Source organism: Chiloscyllium punctatum, chromosome 37 (genome assembly GCF_047496795.1).
Source record: "Chiloscyllium punctatum isolate Juve2018m chromosome 37, sChiPun1.3, whole genome shotgun sequence".
Classification (NCBI taxonomy): domain Eukaryota; kingdom Metazoa; phylum Chordata; class Chondrichthyes; order Orectolobiformes; family Hemiscylliidae; genus Chiloscyllium; species Chiloscyllium punctatum.
Genome location: NC_092775.1, coordinates 858495 through 885520, shown reverse-complemented (window position 1 = coordinate 885520; position 27026 = coordinate 858495). Strand labels below are relative to the sequence as shown.

The 27026-nt window shown below is 43.7% G+C and overlaps 1 protein-coding gene across 1 annotated transcript in view; it reads left to right on the top strand.

The window, feature by feature from the left end:
- LOC140462790 (myosin-7-like) overlaps positions 1-27026 on the top strand; it is an 86214-nt gene that overhangs the window by 15785 nt on the left and 43403 nt on the right. The window contains exons 11-22 of the mRNA XM_072556069.1: positions 5493-5596; positions 8254-8392; positions 8992-9110; positions 11555-11704; positions 12663-12833; positions 14005-14184; positions 14366-14498; positions 15154-15233; positions 19248-19335; positions 20604-20721; positions 22324-22447; positions 23098-23234. Of these exons, the coding sequence (XP_072412170.1) occupies positions 5493-5596; positions 8254-8392; positions 8992-9110; positions 11555-11704; positions 12663-12833; positions 14005-14184; positions 14366-14498; positions 15154-15233; positions 19248-19335; positions 20604-20721; positions 22324-22447; positions 23098-23234 (1543 nt within the window). The remainder of the gene's footprint in view (positions 1-5492; positions 5597-8253; positions 8393-8991; positions 9111-11554; positions 11705-12662; positions 12834-14004; positions 14185-14365; positions 14499-15153; positions 15234-19247; positions 19336-20603; positions 20722-22323; positions 22448-23097; positions 23235-27026) is intronic.

Below are 27026 nucleotides of genomic sequence, written 5' to 3'. Positions count from 1 at the left end.
GCCCATAACCCATTCTTGACCATCTTCACCTCAGCACCATTGATACAGACAGGGGCATGTTCTCCACTCTGTTTCCTGAAGTTGCTGGCACTGGAGAGATTGTTGTCTTTACATTAGGCCATTTCTATCTCTTTACTCTGTCTCATTGTTGATGAGATCTGACCCACTATGATGGCATCAACAGCAAACTTATAAATGGAGTTAAAGCACAATTTGGTGACATGGTTGTGAGTGTATAAGGAGGATAGTGAGGGAATCTGGAAATTGAAATATTTTCCAGACAAATAATCTATCAGCTCTATGACCCTTAATTGGTGAGAATGATAATGTGAGAGACACAGACAAGCAAATTTAACCGTTACTTTGGACATTGAGGTGGTCACAAGGGAGCGCTAAGTGATAACTGACTATTGTGGCTGTTTCTTCTCTGTCCAGTGATCCCCAAAGGTTCATATTCTGCTCATATCACTGTCAACTTCAGACTAAACAATGGCTATTTAGATAAGAATATCCAATCCTATCCATGTCCAGTTACTCTGCAAGAATCTTGGGCCAGATTTTACAGGAGTCAGAAATCTAGTGACAAGGTCACATCTTAGCTTTAAAAAAATCACACTGAAGATTACCAAGTGTTTTGCTTTGTGAATTGATAAAGGCATTTGGTATGCTTTCCTTTATTAGTCAGAATATTGAGTACAGGATTTGGGAGGTCATGTTGCGGCTGTACAGGACATTGGTTAGGCCACTATTGGCATATTGCATGCAATTCTGGTCTCCTTCCTGTCGGAAAGATGTGAAACTTGAAAGCGTTCAGAAAAGATTTACAAGGATGTTGCCAGGGTTGGAGGATCTGATCTAAAGGGAGTGGCTGAACAGGCTGGGGCTGTTTTCCCTGGAGCGTCGGAGGCTGAGGGGTGACCTTATAGAGGTTTACAAAATTATGAGGGGCATGGATAGGACAAATAGACAAAGTCTTTTCCCTGGGGTCGGGGAGTCCAGAACTAGAGGGCATAGGTTTAGGGTGAGAGGGGAAAGATATAAAAGAGACCTAAGGGGCAACTTTTTCACGCAGAGGGTGGTACGTGTGTGGAATGAGCTGCCAGAGGATGTGGTGGAGGCTGGTACAATTGCAACATTTAAGAGGCATTTGGATGGGTATATGAATAAGAAGGGTTTGGAGGGATATGATCGGGTGTTGGCAGGTGGGACTAGATTGGGTTGGGATATTTGGTCGTCATGGACGGGTTGGACCGAAGGGTCAGTTTCCATGCTGTACATCTCTATGACTCTATGACTCTAATTGCAAAAGTGTGAGTTGAAAATGGGACCTTGGTGAATGACAGAAACATGAGCCTCCCCCCTTAACCAATGAGGTTCCATTGGCAGTTAGGAAGGTAAATACAATGTTAGCATTCATTTAAAATGGGCTAGAATACAAGAGCAGAGATGTACTGCTGAGGCTGAATAAGGCTCTGGTCAGACACAGTTGGAATATTATGAGCAGTTTTGGGCTCCATATCTCAGGACGGATGTGCTGATGTTGGAGGGGGTCCAGAGGAGGTTCACAAGAATAATCCCAGCGATGAAGGGTTTGTCATATAAGGAGCATTTGAGGAATTTGGTTCTGTACACACTGGAACTTAGAAGGATGTGGAGGGTGGGTGGGTGGAGGTGGGAGGGGGGTGGGGGGAGGTGGTTGGTGGTGGTGCCGATCTGAGGACGTGGAGAAGATGTTTCCACCAGTAGGACAGACTAGGACCTGAGGGCACAGCCTCAGAGTGAAGGGATGACCCTTCAGAACTGAGATGAGGAGGAATTTCTTCAGCCAGAGGGTGGTGACTCTGTGGAACTCATTGTTGCAGAGGGCTGTGGAGGCCAAGTCACTGAGTGTATTTAAGGCAGAGATAGATAGGGTCGTGATTAGTAGTGGGGGGGGGGGGGTGGTTAAGGGTTACAGGGAGAAGGCAGGAGAATGGGTTTGAGAGACAGATCAACTGCAATTGAATGGTATGCAGACTTGATGGGCCAAATGGTCTAATTCTACTCAGTGACTAATGGTCTTATTTAAAGATTAATAGTGAAAGAAATGTAAACAGGGTGAATTTGTGATAAATTGGATAAAGAAAGAGAAAGAGAGAACAAAATAAAGATGACATTGGGGGAGAAAAGAGACAAAATCATAAGGTATAAAAGCAATTAAAGTGAAAACGTTTACACTATAAAATCACCAATAACCATTCATAACCTGAAAGAATGAGGCTCCGAATATAAATTGACTCTTTCTGTCAAAAAAAGACTTTTAATACTTATTTTTACATTGTTTAAGGTAGGATGTTAATTACTGGAGAAAGTGAGGACAGCAGATGCTGGATGTCAGAGTCGAGAGTGTGTTGCTGGAAAAGCACAGCAGGTTTTGCAGCATCCGAGGAGCTGGAGAATTGATGTTTTGGGCATAAACGCCCCCTGATGAAAGATTTTTGCCTGAAATGTTGATCCTCCTATTAATTACTGGACTTAACTTTGTGATAAAGTTACTGACAGTGAATGTAAAGTTAAAAGTAAAGTTGCTATAGTCCCAGAGGACCACATTCTTTTCAGACGGAGACAACTGGTGAAGATTTAACCTGAGGGTCACCACACCTTAGGTTATACTGGATTAGTGGTGCTGGAAGAGCTCAGCAGTTCAGGCAGCATCCAACGAGCAGCGAAATCGACGTTTCGGGCAAAAGCCCTTCATCAGGAATAAAGGCAGTGAGATCTCTCCACACTTCAGGCTCACTGCCTTTATTCCTGATGAAGGGCTTTTGCCCGAAACGTTGATTTCGCTGCTCGTTGGATGCTGCCTGAACTGCTGAGCTCTTCCAGCACCACTAATCCAGTATTTGGTTTTCAGCATCTGCAGTCATTGTTTTTACACCTTAGGTTATAGCAGAGGGTGAGAAGGAGAGTCCTTCATGGTGCAGGAATTGAACCCACATTGTTCGGATTGCTTTGCGTTGCAAACCAACTGTCCAGCCAACCGAGCTGACTGCAGTGAAAGTACAAATTCATTAACTGCATAAAAATCACAAGAGGTTAAAGCTGAAGCTAATAATGAAACATCATAAATTATTCTGATTCAGGGGTATTGCATCCTTGCTGTAAGTTAATTAAACTCCTCATTGAGTATGAGTTTCATGGGTGGCACGGTGGCACAGTGGTTAGCATTACTGCCTCACAGCGCCAGAGACCCGGGTCCAATTCCTGACTCAGGTGACTGACTGTGTGGAGTTTGCATATTCTCCCCGTGTCTGCGTGAGTTTCCTCCGGGTGCTCCGGTTTCCTCCCACAATCCAAAAATGTGCAGGTTAGGTGAATTGGCCATGCTAAATTGCCCGCAGTGTTAGGTGAAGGGATAAATGTAGGGGAATGGGTCTGGGTGGGTTGCGCTTCGGTGGGTCGGTGTGGACTTGTTGGGCTGAAGGGCCCGTTTCCACACTGTAAGTAATCTAATCTAAAAAAAAAGCAGTGACCTGCCCTGCTAAAACTCCTCACCTGAGCCCTTTATAAAGCAGACCCAGGAATGTTTAGGGCTGATCTGCCAATCAGTGATAGAACATAGAACTGTACAGCACAGGAACAGGCTCTTCGGCCTGTGACGTTGTGCCACACATGATGCCAAATTAAACTAATCCCTCCTGCATGCTTTTGGTCCATATCGCTCCATTCCTTGCATATTGATGTGCTTATCTAAAAGCTTCTTAAACCCAGCCCCACCAATTGTATTTGCCTCCACCCCCACCCCTGGCAGTGGGTTTCACACTCCTACCACTCCCTGTGTAAAATACCTGCCCTTCACATCTCCTTTGAACTTTCCCGTCTCATTGTAAATGCAGGTTACCTAGTATTAGACATTCTAATTCTGGGAAACAGATTCTTTTATCTATGCATCTCATTATTTTATAAACTTTTATCAAGTTTCCCCTCAGCCTCCACCGCTCCAGGGAAAACAACCCGTGATTTTCTAGCCTCTCCTTGTAGCTCATGCCCTCTAATCCAGGCTGTATCCTGGTAAACCTCTTCTGCACCCTCTTCAAAGCCTCCACATCCTTCTTGTAATGTGGCGACTAGAATTAAATACAATACTCTAAGTGTGGCCTAACCATAGTCTTATAAAGCTGCGAAATGACATCCAGACTTTTCAACTCAATTCCCTGGCAAATAAAGGCAAGCAAGCCAAATGCCAGCTTTACCACCCTATCTACTTGTGTGGCCACTTTCAGGGAGCTATGGACTCAACCCCAAGATTCCTCTGTACATCAATGCTGTTCAGAGTCTTGTCATTAACTGCATATTTTTCTTTAACATTTGATTTCCCGAAGTGCAGTATCTCACATTTACCTGGATTAAACTCCACTTGCTATTTCTCTGCCCATATCTGCATCTGAGCTATATCACACTGTATCCTTTGGCAACGTTCTACACTATCTGAACTCTACCGATCTTTGTATCGTTTGCAAACTTACTAACCTACCCATCTACATTTTCATCCAAGTCAGTTATATATATCACTAAAAGCAGACATCTCAGTACGGATCCCTGCAGAACACCACTAGTCATGGTGTTTTTCCAGCCTGAAAAGCACCCTTCCACTTTTGGGGTGGCACAGTGGCTCACAGTGCTGGAGACCTGGGTTCAATTCCACACTTGGGTGACTGTTTGTGCAGAGTTTGCACATTCTCCCTGTGTCTGCGTAGGTTTTCTCCAGATACTTCAGTTTCATTCCACAGTCCAAAGATGTGCAGGTTAGGTGGCTCAGCCTGGGTTGCAGGGAAAGGGTAGTAGATTGAGTCTGGGTGGGATGCCTTTCAGAGAGTCAGTGTGGACTTGTTAGGCCAAATAGCGTTTTTTCACATTGTAGGGATTGTATTCACCACTATACTCTGCCTTCTATGGCCAAGCCAAGTCTGAATCCACACGGCCAATTCACCATGGATCCCATTCATCTTAATCTTCTGGATGAGCCTACCATGAGGGACCTTGTCGAAAGCCTTACTAAAATTCATGTAGACAACATCTACTGCTCTACCCTCATCGATCACCTTTGTCACCTCCTCGAAAAATTCAATTCAGTTGGTAAGACATTATCTGCCCCGCACTAAGTCATACTGACTGTCCAGAATTAGGCCATGCTTTTCCAAATGCACATAAATCCTTTCCATAAGTATTTTCTCCAATAGCTTCTTAACCACCAATGTTCTGCAGTAAGTCTGACTCAGTGCATCACTACAACATTCCTTCCTTTAAATTTCAGTTCTCCCGTCATTTGATCAGCTCCAGAGAGAGCTAGACTAGCCTTAAAGCTCTGATCATTATGGTCTGGATTAAATTGTTGGATTAAATGATTCTTTGGGTACAAACCGATAGAATCTGAAATCAATTAGATGTTAAGGAAATCCTCATGGATTATAAGAAATTGCCTTTATCACTTACTTCAATGTTCTCTTTTCCAGATATGCTGCTGGTGAATAACAATCCTTTCGACTATCATTTCTGCTCGCAAGGGGTTGTTACAGTTGATAATTTAGATGATGGGGAGGAACTGTCGGCAACTGATGTAAGTATTTCCTATTGGATTGCTCAAGCATTAAGAAAAATGCAAGGGCCAGACCCCAAAGCTCAGCCACAGTTATTTCCTGGCCTTCTTGAAATCCTCTACCCTCCTAACTTTCCATATCATCAGCCGGCCAGGCAGCTTCCGAGGAGCTGGAGAGTCAATGTTTTGGAATGAGGAGCTTATGCTCAAAATACTTTTAGATCTCCAGCACATGCAGTCCTCATAGTCTCCTTTCCAAATCATCAGCCAATCTCTAGTCTTCCCTTTCTTTTTAAAGTCCCTGAACGTGTTGCTTACTCCCAAGTCCATTCCCATGTTTTCTGAACTCCATATGTGGATCTTTCCAGTGAGGCTACTGCCACAATACCAAAACAACTCTACTCAAAGTCACAAATAACATCCTGTCTGACCGTGAAAGGGGCCAACCTTCCCTCCTGTGCCTGCAAATTTTGACCACCCCACCCTCTCCATTGTCATCTGACGTGTATGTGGGGGTGTGTGTGGGGGTGTGTGTGTGTGGGTATCTGTGGCTATTTGTGGGTGTGGCTGTGGGTGTGTGTCTGTGGCTGTGTGTGGGTGTGTGTGTATCTGTGGCTGTGTGTGTGTGTGGGTGTGTCTGTGGCTTTGTAGGTGTGGGAGGGTGTGTCTAAGGCTGTGGCTTTGTGTGAGTATGGGAGGGTGTGTGTGTGTCTGTGGCTGTGTGTGGTTGTGGGAGGGTGTGTCTATGGCTGTGTGTAGGTATGGGAGGGTGTGCGTGGGTGTCTGTGGCTGTGTGTGGGTGTGGGAAGGTGTGTGTGTGTGTGTCTGTGGCTGTGTATGGGTGTGAGTGTAGGAGGGTGTGCTGTCTGTGGCTGTGTGTGGGTGTGGGAGGGTGTGTATATGTGTCTGTGGCTGTGTGTGGGTGTGGGAAGGCATGTCTGTGTCTGTGGCTGTGTGTGGGTATGGGAGGGCATGTCTGTGTCTGTGGCTGTGTGTGGGTGTGGGAGGGCATGTCTGTGTCTGTGGCTGTGTGTGGGTGTGGGAGGGTGTGTGTTTGTTTGTGGGTGTGTGTGTCTGTCTGTGGCTGTGTGTGGGTGTGGGTGAGATATGGTGGATGGGGGTGGATGCTGTCACTCAGTTCCACCCTTATCTGCCCAATTGCAGCCAAAAATCGCTTGCAATAGTTTCTCTTCCTGTTCTGACGTCATTGCCGCTAATGTTCCATGAAATGTCTTGGGATTTCAATCTATATTATAGGCTCTACATGAATACATGGCAAAATTACAAGTGGAATTTTCAAAAAAATCTTTGCGATCTGTTGTTTTAAACGGAGATTTGGTATTTGCATCTCAATCATCAATCCCATATCCAAGTACACATCATGTATTGCTGGACAGGAGGGAGTCCTTTCACCCCTTAATCCTATTCTGCTATTCATGGATATCGTGACTGATCATACCTCAACACAACTAATGCACTGTGGTTCCTTATCCTCTCATACAAACAATGTTTGACAGCAAATGTGCCACTTGGTAAAACAGGCTGATTTGTCTTCGATGATGTAACATGTCTTGAGTGTTGTTGAGGCTGCACCTATCCAGACAAGTGGGGAATATTCCATCACACTCCCAACTTGTGCTTCATAGATGTTGGACAGGCTTTGGGAAGTTAGGAGTCAAGATTAGAGTGGTGCTGGAAAAGCACAGCAAGTCAGGCAACATCTGAGGAGCAGGAAAATCGATGTTTTGGGCAGGAGCCTTTCCTGCTCCTCGGATGCTGCCTGACCTGCTGTGCTTTTCCAGCGCCACTCTAATCTTGACTCTAATCTCCAGCATCTGCAGTACCCACTTTTGTCTTTGGGAAGTTAGGAGGTGAGTTACTCGCCACAATATTCCTAGCCTCTGACCTACTGTTGTGGCACTGTGTTTATATGACTAAAAAAACAGAAAGTGCTAGAGAAACTCAGCAGTTCTGGCATCATCTGTGGAGAGAAAACATGTCATGATAGGAAGTGGGGTGTAGGGATGAGTAAAAGACATGGAAGGAAGTGTGTCAGGCTGTCAAATTATTGAACTCAATATTGAGTCCTGAAGGCTACAAAGTCCCCAAGTGGAAAATGGGATGCTGTTCCTCCAGCTTGTGCTGAGGCTTGCTTCAGCACTCTTGTTTTATATCAATAACTAGTCCAGTTCAGTGTCTGGTCAATAGAGACTCCCAGGATGTTGATAGTAGGAATTCAGTGATGGTGAAGTTGTTGAATATCAAGAGGCAGTGGTTGGACTCTCCCTTGTTAGAGATGGTCATTACCTGACATTGTGTGGCATGAATATTACATGTGCCACTTGCCAGGCCAAGCCTGGACGTTGTCTAGGTCTCGCTGCATTTGAACATCAGTATCTGAGGAGTTGCAAATGCTGCTGGACATTGTTCAATTATCGGTGGACATCTCCACTTCTGACCTTATGATGGAGGGAAGGTCGTTGCTGAAGTAGCTGAAGATAGTTGGGCTCAGGATAAACAAATGGTCAATTTGTGCTGCCAATCCTGAGTGAATATTAGCACCTAAACAAGTCGACAGAAGGTCATAGTGTGACTAAGCAATGGAACACAGTCTGAGAATGACACAGTGATAAATATAGCAAGGAAGAAGCCTTGATACTTGTTTCTGCTTTGACTAGCATGCCATGGACATTCTGGGCTTCGAGTCTGAAGAGAAATACGGCTGTTACAAAATTGTTGGAGCGATCATGCACTTTGGAAACATGAAGTTCAAACAGAAACAACGGGAGGAGCAGGCAGAGCCAGATGGTACTGAAAGTAAGTCCCTGTCCCCAAATAATCACTGCCAGGGCACTTACAGCATGGCATTAGATATAGAGTAATGCTACCTCTACTCTGTCCCCATCAAACACTCCCAGGACAGGGACAGCATAGGGTTAGATACAGAGTAAAATTGAAGTGGTGGGAGGATGGGGATGTTGGAAGGGGGTGGATTTTGGGAGGGAGTTTCTGTCTCTGGGAGGGGAAGATTGGGGTGTTGGGAAAGAGGGTGTTGACCCTGAGGCGAGGCTCTGCGCCATGTTGGGATGAGGTTGTGAGAGGTCTGCTGGTTCTCATAATAATGGTGAGCATGTGTTCCCAGCGTAACAGTGAGCGTCTGTTCCCACGGTAACGGTGAGCGTCTGTTCCCTGGGTAACGGTGAGTGTGTGTTCCCAGCGTAACGGTGAGCGTCTGTTCCCAGCGTAACGGTGAGCGTCTGTTCCCAGCGTAACAGTGAGCGTCTGTTCCCAGGGTAACGGTGAGCATGTGTTCCCATGGTGACGGTGAGTGTGTATTCCCAGGGTAACAGTGAATGTGTGTTCCCATGACAACTGTGAGTGTGTGTTCCCACAGTAACGGTTAGTCTGTGTTTCAGATGCTGATAAAGTTGCCTATCTGATGGGATTGAGCTCTGCTGATCTCCTGAAGGCCCTTGTTCACCCTCGAGTTAAAGTCGGCAATGAGTATGTGACCAAGGGACAAACGGTCGCCCAGGTGGGATTTCACACTGTCCAGCTTCAGAGTCCCCATTATCAAAAATAAACAGTTTACTTTTCTCTCTGCTTTGGACTCTCCAAATTGCTTGGGGCATCAAAAAGATGAAAAAGTGATAAACACCCGAAACCTCCCCCCCCCCCACCTCACTCCTCCTCACTGTCCTCTCACTCCCTCCCCCAACCTCCTCAACCGTCCCTTCAGTGCTGGTTTTCTTTGGCTTTAGTCAGACCAAACACAGATTCAAGGACAGGTTCATGGAACATTTATACTCCGCGAGCACTAACTAACCTGACCTTACTGTTACCATCAACTTTAATGCCTCTCCCAGTGACATGTCCATCCTTGGCCTCTTCCACTGTCAGAGTGAGGCCAAATGTAAACTGGAGGAACAACACCTGATAGTTCGCCTTAGGGTGCTTACAACTCAATGGCCTCCACATCGACTTCACCAGCTTCAAAATCCCTCCTCCCCCAGCCTTATCCCATGTCTGGCCCCACCCCCCTCCTCACCTCCCCTGACCTGACCGAACCTGTCCATCTTCCTACTCACCTATCTGCTCCACCCTTCTCACTGACCAATCACAATCATCCCCTACCTGCACCTACCTACCACCATCACTATCCTTCCCCCAGCCCTACCTCCCTCCTAATTGTTTCTGGGCTCCTCTCCCACTCCCCAGTCCTGATGAAGGGGTTCAGCCTGAAAGGTTGACCCTCCTGCATCTCGGATGCTGTCTGCACTGTTGCACTGTTCCAGTTTCACATCAAATGATTCTGACTTCCTTGCTGTCTTCTGATCAATTGGGTCAATGGGCTGAGGAGTGGCAGATTAAGTTTAATTTGGATAAAAGCAAAGTATTGCATTTTGTTGAAACAAACAAGGACAGAATTTATACAATTAATGGTAGGGCCCTGGCTAATGTTGTAGACAGAGACACCTAGGGGTTCATGTACATAATTCTTTGACATTTGTGTCACAAGTAGACTGGGTGGTTAAGAAGGGATTTAGCACACTTGCCTTCCCTGCTCAGACCTTTGAGTATAGGAGTTGGAATATCATGTTAAGGTTGTACAGTACATTGGTAAGATCTCTTCTGGAGTATTGTGCCCAGTTCTGGTTACCCTGTTATAGGAAGGATATTATTAAATTGGAGAAGGCTCAGAAAGGTTTACTAGGATGTTGCTGGGAATGGAGGGTTTATTTATAAAAATAGGGTAAACAGGCTGGGACATTTTTCACTGGAGCATAGGAGATTGAGGGCTGACCTTATAGAGGTTTATAAAATAATAAGGGACATGATAAAATGAATGACAGGTGTCTTTTCCCTAGGATGGAGGAATTTAAAACTAGGGGAATATCTTTAAGTTGAGAAGAGAAAGATTTAAAAAAGACATGAGGAGCAACAGTTTACACAGAGGGTGGCTCGTGTGTGGAATGAACTTCCAGAGGAAGTGGTAGATGGAGGTACAGTTACAATGTTGAAAAGATATTTAAATAAGTACACGAATAAGGAATGTTTGGAAGGATATGGGCCAAGTGCAGGCAGGTGAAACTAATTTAGTTTGTGATTATGATCAGCAGGGTTTTCTTTATGCTGTATGACTCTATGACTGCAGAGCAGAAAGAGGCCATATGACCCATTGTATTGGCTGCCAGCAATCTGCAATGTAAATGGATTGGGTCCCACTCTCCCCCTGCTTCCCCATCACCATGCAAAACTTGATCTCTCCGAGTGTTTTTTGGAAGCCTTGATTGAGTCTGCCATAACCATGAACTCTGACCTTACTCATCAGCCTGTCATGTAGTACTTTATCAAACACCTTCTGGAAATCCATGTACAGCACATCAACAGCATTACACTCATCAACACTCTCTGTTAACTCATCATAAACTTCAGCAACTTAATTAAATATTGTTTTCTATTAAATCCATGTTAGTTTTCCTTAATTAATCTACATTGGTCCAATGGTCTGGTAATTTTGCTGTGAATGATCACTTTGATCTTAAGCCTTTCCCACTGCAGAGATTCAATGACTGGCCTGCAGTTGCTGAGTTTTACCTTACACTCTAACACATTTTTGAACAAGGATGGAACTTTTGCAATTCTCCAGTCATCCAGCAGCAGCCCTGTTCCTAAGTGGGATTCGAACTGCTGGAGAAATTCAGTAGGTCTGGCGGCGTCCATAGAGAGAGAAACAGTTAATGTTTTGAGGCCAATACTTGAAACATAAATCCTGTTTGTGCAGCATTTTCTGTTTTTGTTTCCATTCTCCAGAATCTGCAGTGTTTTGGTTTTGTTGAGGATTGGATGATTATTGCCAGCGAATCAGAAGTTCCATCCTGAACTGCCTCAGTATTTTTGTGTCTGATCTGGGTCTGAGTGATATATCGATATAGTGAAGGTTTGCTATTCCTGAGATGTCACTTTCTTTTCCTTCAGGTAATCTATGCTGTGGGTGCCCTTGCCAAAGCTACTTATGATCGAATGTTTAAGTGGCTGGTTTTACGCATTAACAAGACCTTGGATACTAAATTATCTAGGCAGTTCTTCATTGGAGTGTTGGACATTGCAGGCTTTGAGATATTTGACGTGAGTCTTGAACAACATGCATAATTCATTTCTGTGCCTCTCTTGTAAAATAGAAAATATAGAAGCAACAGAGTATCCATGGTTTAGAAAATGCAGGGAACTGATCATTCCTTCAACAAATACTTTTTCCAAAAACTCAACATCCTGATTGAAAAGAGAATTTGAAATTACCTCAACCGAGTGTTCAAACACTGGCAAAGAGCCAGGAGTAGACAAAATGGGCTAAATTGCCTCATGCTGTAAATGCCACTGGATCCATATTCCGATCAATCAGACAGCTGCTTCATTTTGCTCATGTTTGCATGCCTGGCTTTGGGTGACAGGAGTGTTAAAGGTGCCCCTACCACCTTCAACAACCCCCTAGCACTCTCTCTCTCTCTGTCTCTCTCTCTCTCTCGATGACACAACTGTCACACCCTAAGCCACAGCATGTCAGAACCTGCAGATAATAAGTTGAGTTATCTCCTTTTGTCACAAAGTACCAGGTACAGAGATTACACAATGAATAATTATTAAATTTCTTTCTGTCTCTCTCTCTCTCTATATCCATCCATCCCTCTCTCTGTTCGTCTCTTTCTCTCCTTTTTCTCTTTTTACCTAATTCATACTGCCCATCCCTTTATTCTTTCACTCCCATTCCCTGTCTCCCTCTTTCCCTCTTTCAACTCTCTCCCTCCCTCTGTCTCATCATCCTTCCTTCTCTCTTCCACTCCCTCCCTCTCTCTTTCTTGCCCCTATCTTTCTCTGTCTCCTGTCTCTCCCTGCCACTTCCTCTCTTTCTATCTTTCTTTCCCCCTCCTTCCACCTGCTCCTTTCCCTCTCTCTCCCTCCCTCCTCTCTCTCCTTCCCTCCCCTTCTCTCCCCTAATGCTCCCCTCTCCCCTGCTATCTCTCTCTATCTGCCTCTCACCATCGCCCTCTCTCTCTTGCCCTCTTTCTCCCTCTCTCTGGTCCGACAGTATAACAGTTTCGAGCAGCTCTGCATCAACTTTACGAATGAGAAACTGCAACAGTTTTTCAATCACCACATGTTTGTGTTGGAGCAGGAAGAGTACAAGAGGGAAGGCATCGACTGGGTCTTCATTGATTTTGGCCTCGATCTTCAGGCTTGTATCGATCTGATTGAAAAGGTAGAAACTTTCACAAAACATTCATCCCTTTCAGTTAAACGACAGCAGGTCATTGTTAGACAATCAATATCATTCACAGACAATTCATTGTGATTTTGAGCATTTTGTGTGGAAAATCATTCTTTCAGATGACAGATGACAGCCTAGGCTTGATCCACTCACCCTCCCCTATTCCTGGATCACAGAAATCTCAGCGAGTCCCTTTCCCTAAACCCTGTGCTCATTCACTGACACTGGCTACTACTAGCAAAATCTCACCAATCAAAACTTAGCAGCCTTCTTTACTAATGTCACAGTGGCCACCCCTCCCTAGCTCTGTCACCTTCTCTGGACCCTACACCCCTCCCTATCTTTGTAACTTCCTCTGGCCCCTACGCACCTCCTTATCTCTGTTACATTCTCCAGCGTCTGCACCCATCCGTATCTCTGTAACCTCCTCCGGACCCTACACCCCTGCCTACCTCTGTAACCTCCCCCCAGTCTGCACCCCCTCCCTATCTCTGTCAACTCTTCCAGCTCCTACACCCCCTCCCTATCTCTGTAAACCCTTCCAGCCCCTATAGCCCTATATCACCTCCTCTAATTCTGCACAAGGCTAAATGCTTAACCATGGCTGGTCATGCAACCAACTAGGAGGAGAAAGTGAGGACTGCAGATGCTGGAGATCAGAGCTGAAAATGTGTTGCTGGAAAAGTGCAGCAGGTCAGGCAGCATCCAAGGAACAGGAGAATCGACGTTTCGGGACGTTTCGGGAAGAAGGGTTTATGCCCGAAACGTCAATTCTCCTGCTCCTTAGATGCTGCCTGACCTGCTGCGCTTTTCCAGCAACACATTTTCAGCATGCAACCAACTACTTAAGGTTCCAACCTCTAGATCTCCCTGAGTATCTCCACCTCTGCCTGGATTTCTGTCCCTGAGACCTTCCACCACTTCTCTCCCTCTCTCCCCTTCTCTCTTTCTCCCTTAAGATGTTTCTTCCACCAATGAAAATGCAGTTCAATCTCAGCTGGGTGAAACGTGCTGGAGCATAACCAGGAGGGATAATCTTGGCTCTGGACAGGGCGAGGACAATGACAGAAATCAACTCCTGGGAAATATTTGAAAGGGAGGGAGTTAGTGAGGAAGAGGGCTGTCCAGTTCTGATTGTCAACTGATTTTGTGTTTGATGCAGCCATTGGGTATTCTATCGATCCTGGAGGAGGAGTGTATGTTCCCGAAAGCCACTGACATGTCATTCAAAGCAAAACTGTACGACAATCACTTGGGGAAATCACCCAATCTCCAGAAACCACGGCCTGACAAAAAACGCAAATATGAGGCTCATTTTGAGTTGGTTCATTACGCTGGAGTGGTAAGTGTGAGAAATGTATGTTTGAGAGTGTGTCCAAGTGAGGAGAGAGTAAACACTTGGTAAATTGAGACTGACCGCACATCAATTTTATATCTTTAATTTAACATCATCTCCATAAGGAGAGAAACAGAATTTTTTGTGGTTGGTTTTGAGATTCAGATTTATTTGGATTTTCCCACAGGTCCCTTACAATATTATTGGATGGCTCGACAAAAACAAGGACCCGTTAAACGAGACTGTAGTGGCAATTTTCCAGAAATCTTCAAACAAACTGTTGGCAGCTTTGTATGAATCATACATCAGTGCTGAAGCAGGTGCATTTTTTTTAAATTTGTAAAATTGGGACTTTTTTTAAACAGGCTCCTTCAGGTTAAAATTTTCCTTTAGTTAGTGCAATGGCCTTCATCAACCCTAACCTTGCTCCTGATACTAGTCCCAAACCTGAACTCAAAACACCAGCCCCAATTCTCTCCCTGGTTTTGACTCTAAACCCTGACCTTGAGATTGACATTTAAGATCCTGAGCTCTAACTACTGACCCAATCCTGATCCCAAAATAGGATTTGAACCCTCGACCCCAAATCCCAATGTTGACTTCTGAGCCTGATCTTAATGGTCCCCATCAGCAGCAGCTCGTAGAGGTTACAGTTAGAGTCAGTTCCAGATCTCTGTCCTCTGAATCCTTTTTGGTCAAGAAATAGAGGAATGAACTGATTTCCAAGATTTTAACCCAGAATCAATATAAATCAATTTTAATTAAGCTTTAAGACAAGCCACAGCCTGGCCTCTCACTGGAGACTGTTTTGGTCTTTCTGTTTTTTTAAGCCAGTGACTCAATATCTAATTCACTTCATTCAGACTGACCCAGGGTTATCCTAGGCTGAGTTTCCTGCTATAAGCAGTTGCATCCACAGATAGATAGCCCTCGAATGGATACTTTATTATTTTTAATTTTCTCTCTTCATTCCAGCCATGGAGCAGAGCAAGACTGGCCAAAAGGAAAAACGCAAGAAAGCTGCCTCTTTCCAGACTGTCTCTCAGTTACATAAAGTAAGTCTCCTCTGTTTCTTTCAATCCAGCATCAAATAGGCCTCTTGTGCGTATCCCAGCCAGTCAAATGTTAGCCACCCTGTCAGGGTAAAGACTGGCCTGCTGTCTACCAGATGCAGCTGGCAGAATTCTGAGATTTCTTTCACAGCAAACAGTGTAACTTGGCGAGACATGACCCCACCAATACCAATAGGACAATGAAAATTGTAATTTCCACCTTTGAGAATCTTGGATTGCTCATAGTTTGTTATTAAATAATCTAAAATTCAGCATATTTAATAATGGGGGCAGTTTGAATCTGTGCTACAGGTTAGGAAATGGATAGAATTGGGGGCAATGTTGGTTTAAAGACCTCTCTCTTATGACCCGGAAATATTGGACATGATTTAAAAAACAGCATTCTGCTTGATTCCAAACTTCAGAAAAATGGTCCCTTTCTGTTAATTCAAATTCCCTTCATTGAAATTCTACTTCCAGATTTGCAGATTACTCTATAATTCACTTTTTTTCATTCAATTTAAGAGGTTTTGAAATGATTTTGTAGAAAGATTACTCAGATTTGATGAAGTGGCTGAATAGCAGAGTGTGAGTCTCTGTGTCTTGATCAGAAACAGAGTCAGGTGATATTTTCTTTCTTGGAATATTCACTGTCATAATTTGTACTTTCTAATCTGTAAAAACACAAACACGAGGCAAAGGTAGACAATTACAAAAAAACATCTGCCATTGCACATGTTACAGGAAAAGGTTTCCTGACAGTTATTGGATTTTAACCCCATTAAGACAGTGAAGATCCCCCTAAATAGACAGAGCACGGATATACAGAACTCTCTCAAGGCCTGTTATCTACTGCATTGATATCATTCATATGTATTCCCAAAACTGTCTAACCCTGACTGTTCAGATTGTCAGCTCCCAGCTGGGTCTGAGTTTTGCATTTAAAATCAATGGTAACACTTATTTCTAATCTCATTCTCCAATGAGCAGAGGTGTAGGCTCTTCAGCCAATAATTAACCCTGAATTCAGGAGCCAAAGCCCTGAGCAGCATTGATAGCACTATGCCCTCTCCCAAGAGGGAGAGAGATGGACAGACATATAGACAGAGGGAGATAGAGAGAGAGAGAGAGAGAGACAGTGTGGCACCCTCTCCCACATGTTTCCAAAGCAGTGTTTACAGTGAATGAGATTCTTCAAAATGAACTAAAAGCCTTTCCTCAGATGCGTTTATGGAAAACCATTCACATCATGTGGTAGGTAAGCCTAACATCTGTGGTGGGTAAGTTACTTGAGAAGATTCTGAGGGATAGGATATATAGGCATTGGGAAAGACAGGGTTTGATAAAGAGCAGTCAGCATGGCTTTCTGCATGGGAGATCATGCCTCACAAATTTGTTCAAGTTCTTTGATGAAGTGAACAGGAAGGTTAATAAGGGCAGGGTGATGGATGTAATCTGTAAGGACTCAGTGGGACCTTTGCTAAGGTTCCACATGGTAGGATGCTCTGGAAGGTTAGATCACAGGGAATCCAAGAAGCACTGGCAAATTGGATACACTTGGCTTGATGATAGGAAGCAAAGGGCAATATTGGAAGGATGCTTTTTGGACTGAAGGCCTGTGACTAGTGGAGTGCCTCAGGGATCGGTGCTGGGCCCATTACTGTTTGTTATCTATATCAATGTTTTGGATGAGAATATACAAGGGCATGATTGATAAGTTTGATGTCCTAATGAAGAGCTTATGTTCAAAAAGTCAACTCTCCTGCTCCCTGGATGCTGCCTGACTGGCTGTGCTTTTTCAACACCACACTCTTCGATTTCCAGCATCACTTTCTCCTAAATGATTAGTAAGCTTGCAGACGACAGTAAAATAGGTAGTATTGTGGACAGAGAGGAAGGTTCTCAGAAATTGCAGCAGGATCTTGATCAGCTGGGGAAGTGGGCCGAGAAACAGAAAATGGAGTTTAATTTAGATAAGTGTGAGGTCTTGCATTTTGAAAAGTCAAATCAAGGTGGGAGTTCCATGGTGAATAGTAGGGCCGTAAGGGGTGTCATGGAACAGAGGGACCTTGGAGTTCAGGTGCACAGTTCCCTGAAAGTGGAATCACAGGTGGACAGGGCAGTGAAGAAGGCTTTTGGCACTCTGGCCTTCATCAGTCAGTGCACTGAGTATAGAAGTTGGGAAGTTATGTTGCAGTTATACAGAACATTGGTGAGGCCACATTTGGAGCAATTTGTTCAGTTTTAGTCACATAGGAAGGATGTTATCAAACTGGAAAGAGTGCTGATGAAATTTACAAGGCTGTTGCCAGGACCCAACAGTCTGAGTTATAGAGAGAGGTTGGACAAGCTAGGACTTTTTTCTTTAGAGCGTAGGAGACTGAGGGGGGATCTTATAGAGGTATGTAAGATCACGAGAGGCATGGATAGGGTGAATGCACTGAATCTTTTTCTCAGCGTTAGAGGGCATCAGTTTAAAATTAGAGGGGAAAGGATAAAAGTGAACTTGAGGGGCAACTTTTTTTACACAGAGAGTGGTACGCATATGGAATAAGCTGCCAGTGGAAGTGGTTGAGGTGGGTACATGAAGAACATTTAAAAGGCATGTGGACAAATACATGAATAAGAAAGGTTTAGAAGGATATGGGCCAAGTGCAGGGAATTGGGGTTAGCGTGGATGGACATTTTGGTCAGCGTGGACCAGTTTGGGCCAAAGGGCCTGTCTCTGTGCTGAAGGACTCCATGACTGTATCAGCCACAAACAGCCCTGCCTCTGTCTGTCTCTGTCTCTCTCTTTGTCTCTGTCTCTCTTTCTCTCTCTCTCTCTCTCTCTCCGTCTGTCCCTCTCTCTCTCACACACACATACATTGTAATGTGTGAATACTGATCAGTATGTTGCTCAAAAAGTAAATACTTCATCAGTAGAAGTGATGAACTTCATCATGTGAGAGTTGTGTGAATTGGCTCAGTCAGAAAATGAAACCAGAGCTTTCCTGGAACACTGCCATTTTCCATTTAAAAACCCCCTTTAGTGGTCAGTGTCACAACGTCAGTCCCTTTGTTGAGAATCAGTAACTGCCCACATATCTCGTGCTTTGATCAGTAGATACCAGACATGGCTTTCGACCTTTACTCCCCAGCAGTTGTACAGATCATCCCAGTCTTACCCATTTGCTAAGACCTCTTGGAGGCAGCTTGGCTCAGTGGGAATACTGGGATTGAAGATGGATGATATTAAATGGCCTAACAGCCTTCCTCATCCGAACTAACCTAATGATTGCTTTCTGAACTGACAATGAGATGAAGGTAGTTAAGACTTGCAGTGATGTTTAGCTAATTTATGAATGAACATCACTTTAAGTCTGTGCTATCTTTCTATCGCACTATCTGCTGAAGGGTAAAATGTGGTAAGTACAGAAAGATATGATGGTTGGACAAATCCCGACGGGCAAAACCGTAATTTCATCTCAATAATCGCAACCTGATCCCAAATCTGATATGTATCCCTTTGCAATTAATAGAGCTCTGGACAACCAGAGAAATATCACAACATCACCCACTAAACTTGAAAAATCCCTATTAACCAGAGAAATTCTTAGCGAGGACTTTTTATTAACCAGAAAGAATTCCCCATTAACTGCAGCATTCCCTGTAAACCAGACAAACTCTTCTATTAACCACAGGGAATGTTCTTTTAACCAGAGAATTTCCTATTAACCAGATATAATCCTGTATTAACTAGAGGATTCCTTATTAACCAGGCAGAGTCTATGTTAAGTACATGCTTGCACAAGCGAGTTGGTGACCTCACAGCCTCAGCATGAGTCAGGGATCAGGGTGGGTGGGAAGGTCAAGATAGCAGAAAGTTTGGGGAAGAGTGATTTTGGCTTGTTTCTGTCTGAAAGATGGATTGTTAGGAATAGAATTGTTCAGCAGATTCTGCTGCTAAACTTGTCAAAGTGTGACTGGTTAAAGAAGCTGACTGGTGTCACAACGTTTCTTCTCTCATTGCTTTAGGAGAATCTCAACAAACTGATGACCAACCTGCGATCCACTCAGCCTCACTTTGTGCGATGCATCATTCCCAATGAAACCAAGACTCCAGGTACTTGCTCTATTCATACTTTTTCTAGATTGTTCTTTAGATGCATTTCTGAGGGAGCTTTGAGGGTTTCTTGGCTAGGGACTGACCAATGGGACATTTCTCACCCCATGACCTCTCTCTGCCCACTTCTGTGAACACAATGAGTCATACTCATTCCTCTCCCAGGTGAGATCAAGGGAGTTTTCCTCAATGTCCTGACCAATACACAGCCCTCAACCAACAAACTAAAAGAGATTATCAAATTCTTGCTGTTTGTGTGAGCTTGCTGTGCACATTTTGGCTGCAATACAACAACAACTGCACAGTAACAGTTTTTAATGAGATGTAAAGTGTTTTGTGACATGGAAACATAAGAAAAGAGGTGTGGGAGTCGGTCATTCGGTTCTCTGAGCCTGCTCCACCATTTATTATGATCATGACTGATCATCCAACTGAATAGTCTGTTCTGCATTTTTACCCCATACCCTTTGATCTCTTTAGGCCCAAGTACTGTATCCAATTCTTCCTTGAAAACATTTAGTGTTTTAGCCTAGACTGCTTTCTGAGGTAGTGAATTCTCCAGGCTCGCCATTCTCCCTATTACTGTCCTAAATGGAATCCTCAGACTGTGGCCTCTGGTTTCATCGTGAAGTCATGATGATGTTATATAAAAGTAAACAAAGGAACAGGCCCTTCGGCCCTCCAAGCCTGTGCCGATCATCTTACCTCAACTAAACTAAAAAACAAACCTTCTGCCCTTGTTTAGTCCATATCCCTCTATTCCCTCTCTATTCATGTAACCATCCAGATGCCTCTTAAATCTGCCAACGTGCCTGCATCCACCATCTCTTCTAGCAGCACCTTCCAGCCTTTTACAATTCTCTGCATGAAAACTTCCCTTGTACATCTCCCTGAAACTTTCCCTCTCTCCCCTTGTACCTTTGTAATTGAAACTGCAAATCTGGGAAAAAGCCTCTGTCTGTCCACCCTATCTATGCCTCTCATAATTCTGTAGGCCTCTCTCAGCCACTATTTCCAGTGAAAACAATCCTAACCTTTTAAAACTTTCCTCTTAAAGCCTTGGCTTGTGATGAGATCACTAATTGCTGAGACAACCATGGCTGTTGTGACCTATCACCCCAGTCAGAGATCGAACCACTCACTGATCACTCTTCTAGATGTATCTTGTTCCTGTTCAAAGGGTTGCAATTGAGAGGCTCCTGATAATGAGACTGTGTTAATGGTGGGTTCGTTTGGTCAACCTGACCCTAAAGTTGTACATTTTCCAGGTGCAATGGACCCATTCTTGGTCCTTCACCAGCTGCGGTGTAATGGTGTCCTTGAAGGAATCCGGATTTGCCGGAAAGGTTTCCCAAACAGAGTACTTTATGCTGACTTCAAGCAGCGGTAAGTACTAGCTGTACCAAAGCACCCACTCTTTCTGCCTGTGGCTCACTCTGACAGCCTTAAATGGTGAACGTGAAATCCCATGATCATTGTGTTTCATTCTATTAATAGCTAATGCAGAGCTAAGGAACAAACCAAAACAGAAATTGCTGGAGAAATTCATTGTTGGAGAAAGAAAGAGTAAAGTTTCGAGTCCAGGGATCCCTCTTCAGAACTGAGCAATGTGAAGAAATTGACACAAAATGTTTTGTAATCAGGGAATTGTGGTAACTAAATGTCATTGACTTAATCAGTGTAGGAGCTCATGCTGATTCACTTGGTGTAATACACTCCCTTTTAGAAAGCCCCAGTGAAACCCTGTGCTCCTGTGACCTAAACAGTACCATTGTCCTTATTCTTGGAGGATTATGGTGGCTGAATTTTAATTAAAACCCAATCAATTCAGGTCATACCAATCATTTTGGGGTTCCACACTCCACATTGGGAGAGGTCTACAAAAACATGCCTCATTCATGTGCACACAGACAGACACACATTGACACTCACATGCACACACAGGCAATCATACATAAACACATGCACAGACGCATACACATATGCACAAACATGTAGACATACACAGACACACACACACACAAACTCAATTTATTCTAAAAGAATGAGGAGAAGCAAAATAACATTAAACCCTGAATTCTAAAGGGAGTGAGGAACAGTGAGTCCCAAGTGTTTATGTTCCCAAATCATTAAATATAGCAGGGCAAGTTGGTAAAGTGGTTAAAATGCATGTGGAATTCAGAGATTTAATAATATAGAGCAAGGAGGTTATAGAATCAGAGAATCCCTGCAGTGTGGAAGTAGGCCATTTGATCCATCAAGTCCACACTGACCCTCCAAAGAGCATTTCACCCAGATCCAACCCCATCTCTGTAACCCTGCATTTTCCATGGCTAACTCACCCAGCCTGGGCATCTCTAGACAACTTAGCACGGCCACTCCACCTTAACCTGCACATCTTTGGACTGTGGGAGGAAATCGGAGCACCCAGAGGAAACCCACACAGACAGTCACCCGAGGCTGGAATCAAATCCAAGGATCCCTGGTGCTGTGAGACAGCAGTACTAACCATTGTAACCAAGCAGTACTTTCCATGCTGTACATCTCTATGGCTCTATGACTCAATGCTGCCCAGTTATGGTAACCTTCTTTAAGACACTGGTTCGGTCTCAGCTGGAACTGTGTCTAATTCTGGGCACTACCCTTTGGGAAGGATGTGATAGTGCTGGAGATATGATCCATAGGATTAGTGCCAGGCATTTCAGTGATTTGGAGAGTTGGAGAAGCTGATCTTCCTTTTACTTCTTGATGTTCAAGATTCTAATGAGGATTATTCTGCTGCCAAACCTGGCCCAACCATTCATTATCATGGAATTCCAACATCATGACAGTCACTATACTCCAAATGGAATTCAAAATGTGATGTGCTGAGAGATATTTGGATTAATGGATATTATTTATAATCCACAGATATACCAGTATTTTTGATGTGTGTTTAGCAGCACACCTATCCTGGTCCCTCATCCTCTCTCCTTTCTCCATTGACAGATACCGTATTCTCAACCCATCTGCTGTTCCTGAAGACAAGTTCGTTGACAGCAGAAAAGCAACAGAGAAATTGCTGGGCTCTCTCGATATCGATCACACGCAGTATAGGTTTGGTCACACAAAGGTAAAGAGATGGGTGAAAACACAAAGAACAATTGCCATTCATTCACTTTCCAAAGAATCAAAATTTGCCTTTCCCATTGCACAGATTGTACACCCATAGATGTCTTCAAATTCAAAATATTATTTGTGAAATATTTATCCCTAACCTTAATCTATATATGACAGGTAATAAAATTAGACATTAATCTGGGCCCCTCCTTACAGTGTTTTCCTCCCCTTTCTGACATATGCTTTAATTATTTTCATTTTAAAAACATTCTATTTATCAAATTGAAATCTTCCTGTTCTTGTTCACTGTGTTCTCAGTCCTGGGAGGGTCAGTTAGCTCAGTTGGCTAGACAGCTGGTTTGCAGTGTAGTGTAATGCCAACAGCATCAGGGTCTCCCCAAGGGGGAAGGATAGGCAGAGTTAGAGAGCTAAGGTAAGAGATAGATAGCTACAGAGAGAGAGAGAGAGAGAGAGAGAGAGGCGTGGTGGTGGGGACAGGTGTGGGGGCAGAGAGGAAGATACAGGGAGAGAGCAGGTGGAAATCCCAGTGTCTGAGCATTAAAGTTGAGAGATAATCTCTGCTGAGTAAATGAGATTTTGTGCTGGACAGGGTAAGTTGTTTGTGCAATCTGCTCCTGAATTGTGATGTTTCTTGTGAACTAGGTGTTTTTCAAAGCTGGCTTGTTGGGACAGCTGGAAGAAATGCGAGATGAGCGATTGGCAAAGATCCTGACAATGATCCAGGCTCGTAGCCGAGGATTTCTGATGAGAATCGAGTATCAGAAAATGATCGCCAGACGGTAAGCCTCAACTGTCAATGGAACTGTTGAGAATGACAAATGTAAATCCATGAAAAGGTATTCATGACCTGTCACAAATCACTGTCCCAATCTGCCTGGAACTAGTTGAAATTGACAGTTCTGCTCAATAACACTGAAAAAAAAATGGGTCTTCACTTCATGCCAATCTCCTGAAAATTGAAACCTGCTATAGTTGGCACCTTTCATCTATCACAAACAGGGTGTTCATAAAACAGGTCCTTCAGCCCGTCAAATCTGCACTGACAAAAAAACATACTAAATCTATACTAGTCCCACTTTCCTGCATTATGCCCATTGCCTTGAATGTTATCATATTTCAAGTGCTCATTTCAAGTACCCTCTCAGGCAGTGCATTCCTGATTTCCACCATCCTCTGGGTGAAAACTGATTTCTTCAAATCTCCTCTAAAGCTCCTCCCTTTCAATTCAAAATTATGTCCCCTTGTTATTGGCACCCCCGGCTAAGGGAAACTTCTGTTTTCTATCCACCTTGTCTGTGCCCCTCATAATCTTAAATACACCTCTATCAGGTCCCCCTCAAACGTCCATGTTGCAAAGAAAAGAACCTGAGCTTATCCAGCCTCTCTCCATCGCTGAGATGCTCCATCTCAGGCAACATTCCGGTGAATCTCCTCTGCACCCTCTCCAATTTTATCCCGTCCCTCCTGTAGTGTGGGGACCAGAACTGCCCACAGTACTCAATCTGTGGCCTAACGAAAGTTCTGTACAGCTCCAACATGATCTCCCTGCTCTTATAATCTATGCTGCAAATGCTACATCTTATCTACGCAATTAACTTTCAGAGACAAACACTTCAAGGTCCCTGTGTTCCTCTGAACTTTCTAGTGTCCTGCCATTCACTGAGTACTCACTTGTTCTGTTCATTTCTCCAAAGTGCATGACTTTGGGTTAAATTCCATCTGCCACTTATCTCTCCATCTGACCAATCTGACTTCATTGTCCTGTAACACTTTTCTCTGCACTGTCAACCACCCAACCAATCTGTGTCATCTGAAACTTGCTTATCATTCCCTCCTTACATTTTTTTTATATCTTTCATATATATCATGAACAATAATGGGCCCAGTACTTATCCCTAGGTACACCTTCTCCAGTCAGACAAACAGACTTTTACCACCACCCACTGTCTCCTACCATGAAGCTAATTTTGGATCCAATTTGCCAAGTTACCCTGGATCCAAAGTGCTTATACATTCTTTATCAGTCTCCCATATGGGAACTTGTCAAAGGTTTTGCTGAAATCCAACTCAAGCAGCGCATATCAGTCACTGTGTGAAACAATTATTTCTCATGTTGCCATCCTTCTGTTGTCCCTGAATCTTTACCTCCTGGTTCTTGATCCCACATCAATGGAAACAGTTTTTTTCCTTTCTACTCACCCCTATTCAGACCCCTGGAGATTTTGAGCATGTCGATGACATCTCCTTCAACCTTCATTTCTCTAAAAGGATGTCACTATTTCTCCCATTAGCCCCTCAACCTGAAACCATGCCTGTAAATCTTTTTTGCTCTCTTTCCAATGTATTCATATCCTTCTTCTGCCCAGACAATACGCAATAATCCAGCTGAGGTCTAATAGGAATCTTGTACAAGTTCAACATCATCTCCTCACTCTCATTCTCTATGCTCCAAGATACTATCTGCCTTATTGGCAACTCTCACAATCTGTCCTTCAAGATGTATGCAGACATATCTGAGCACCCTCTGATTTTGTACCACCTGTAGAATTGTACCTTTTGTTTTATTCTGTCTCTCCATGTTCTTTACCAAGGTAAACCACCTCACATTTCTCTGCATGCAAAATATATGCTCACTTTATCAACCATTGTGTGCCCTTGGAAGTCTAATGTTATTCTGCTCATGATCACAATATTTCCGAGTTCCATTTTTGACTCTGTGTCCTGTACACCAAGGACTAGATCATTAATATTAAGCAGGAAGAGTAAAGATTCCAACATTGGGGAACTCCGCTATAAACTTTCCTCTAATTTGAAAAAGATCCATTGACCATTACTCTCTGTTTCCCATCTCACAGCCAATTTTGTATCCACATCCCTTTTATTCCATGATCAAGGCTGTTGTGTGGGACCGGATTGAATGCCTTCTGGAAATCTACATATACCACATCAGCAGCACTTCCCTCATCAAGCCTCACTGTTACTTCTTCAGAAAACTCCAGCAAGTTCTTTAAACATGATTTTCCTTGAACAAATTGATGGTGAATTTCTTCAACTAGCCCCAAGTGACAATTACTGTTCAGGGACGTGTAGTTTAGGTGCATTAGTCAAGGATAAATATAGGATCGGGGAATGGGTCTGGGTGGGTTACTCTTCGGACAGTGGGTAGACTTGTTGGGCCGAAGGGCCTGTTTTCACACTGTAGGGATTCTAATTCTAATTCTAATTTAATGACTAATTATTACAATTGGATATTTCCCCACTGCTGATACTAAACTGATTGGCCTATAATGGCTGGGCTTATCTTTATTTTGAACAAGGGTAATCTCCAGTCCTCTGGCACATTTCTTGAGTCTAAGGGAAACTGGAAAGTTATTGCTAGTATCTCTACAATGTATGCTCTCATTTCTTTCAGTATCCTTCAATACATCTCGCCCCATGACAATAAAATCAAATCTAAATCGATTATCTCTGACTGTCATTCAGGAATGGAAAGATGTGGGTGTGTACCTACTCAGTACTGGTTCACTCTGGACCCATGCTCTTAATTGGGAAAAACACAGCTGTGTCAGTACCTGCCACATCTGGAGAATGTATTGTAGAGAAATAAAATTGCCGATCTCAGTGAAATCATTAACAAGAAACAACACAATACGATGAGGCCATTCAGCCCCTTGAGCCTATTCCACCATTGGTCACAGATCAGCTACAATCTCCATAACCCTCCTTTGCCCCAAATCTTTTAATATCTTTGGAAAACAAAAATCTACCAATTGGAGACTTAAAATTAACAATTGTTTGTTGGCCAGTTGCCTCTTGTGGAGGACAATTCCAAATGTCTACCATCCTTTTTGTGCGTTGCAGTGTCTCCTGATTTCACCGCTGAGGTCTCTGGCTATGACCTTGCTCCCTAACACTAGATAACGCCTTCAGCAGGGAAAATCATTTCTTACGAGCCACTCCATCTAGACCCCTGGATATTTTGAAAACATTAATCAAATTCCAAATTTGCTTAATGTCCCTTTGTAGATTATGCTTTGGAGTTCATGTATTATTGTACCAAATTTACACAGCATTCCCTCCAAGATCAATGTACAAACAAATAAATTAAGAGTAGAAGTAGGCCATTCAGCCCATCGAGCCTACACTGCCATTCAGTAAGATCACAATTGATCTGAATACTCCGCATTTCTCTGACACCTGATAACCTTTCACACCGTTCACCATCTTTCATGGAAGAGAGTTCCAAATGCATGCAGCTCCCTGTGAGGTAATCTTCTCCCTATTTCTGTCACAAATGGGCAAGCCATGGTTTTGAAACAGTGACCCTTGTACCATTGTAAGGTGCTCCCAGGCTGCACTTGTCTTGATATATAACTGGAGCACGATCTCTAGCCAGGAGAAAGTGAGGATTGAGATTCTGGAGATCATAGTCGAAGAGTGTGGTGCTGGAAACACACAGCCTGTCAGGCAGCATCCGAGGAGAGGAGAGTCAATGTTTTGGGCATAAGCCCTTCATCAGGAATAAGTCATTCTCCTGCTCCTCGGATGCTGCCTGACCAGCTGTGCTTTTT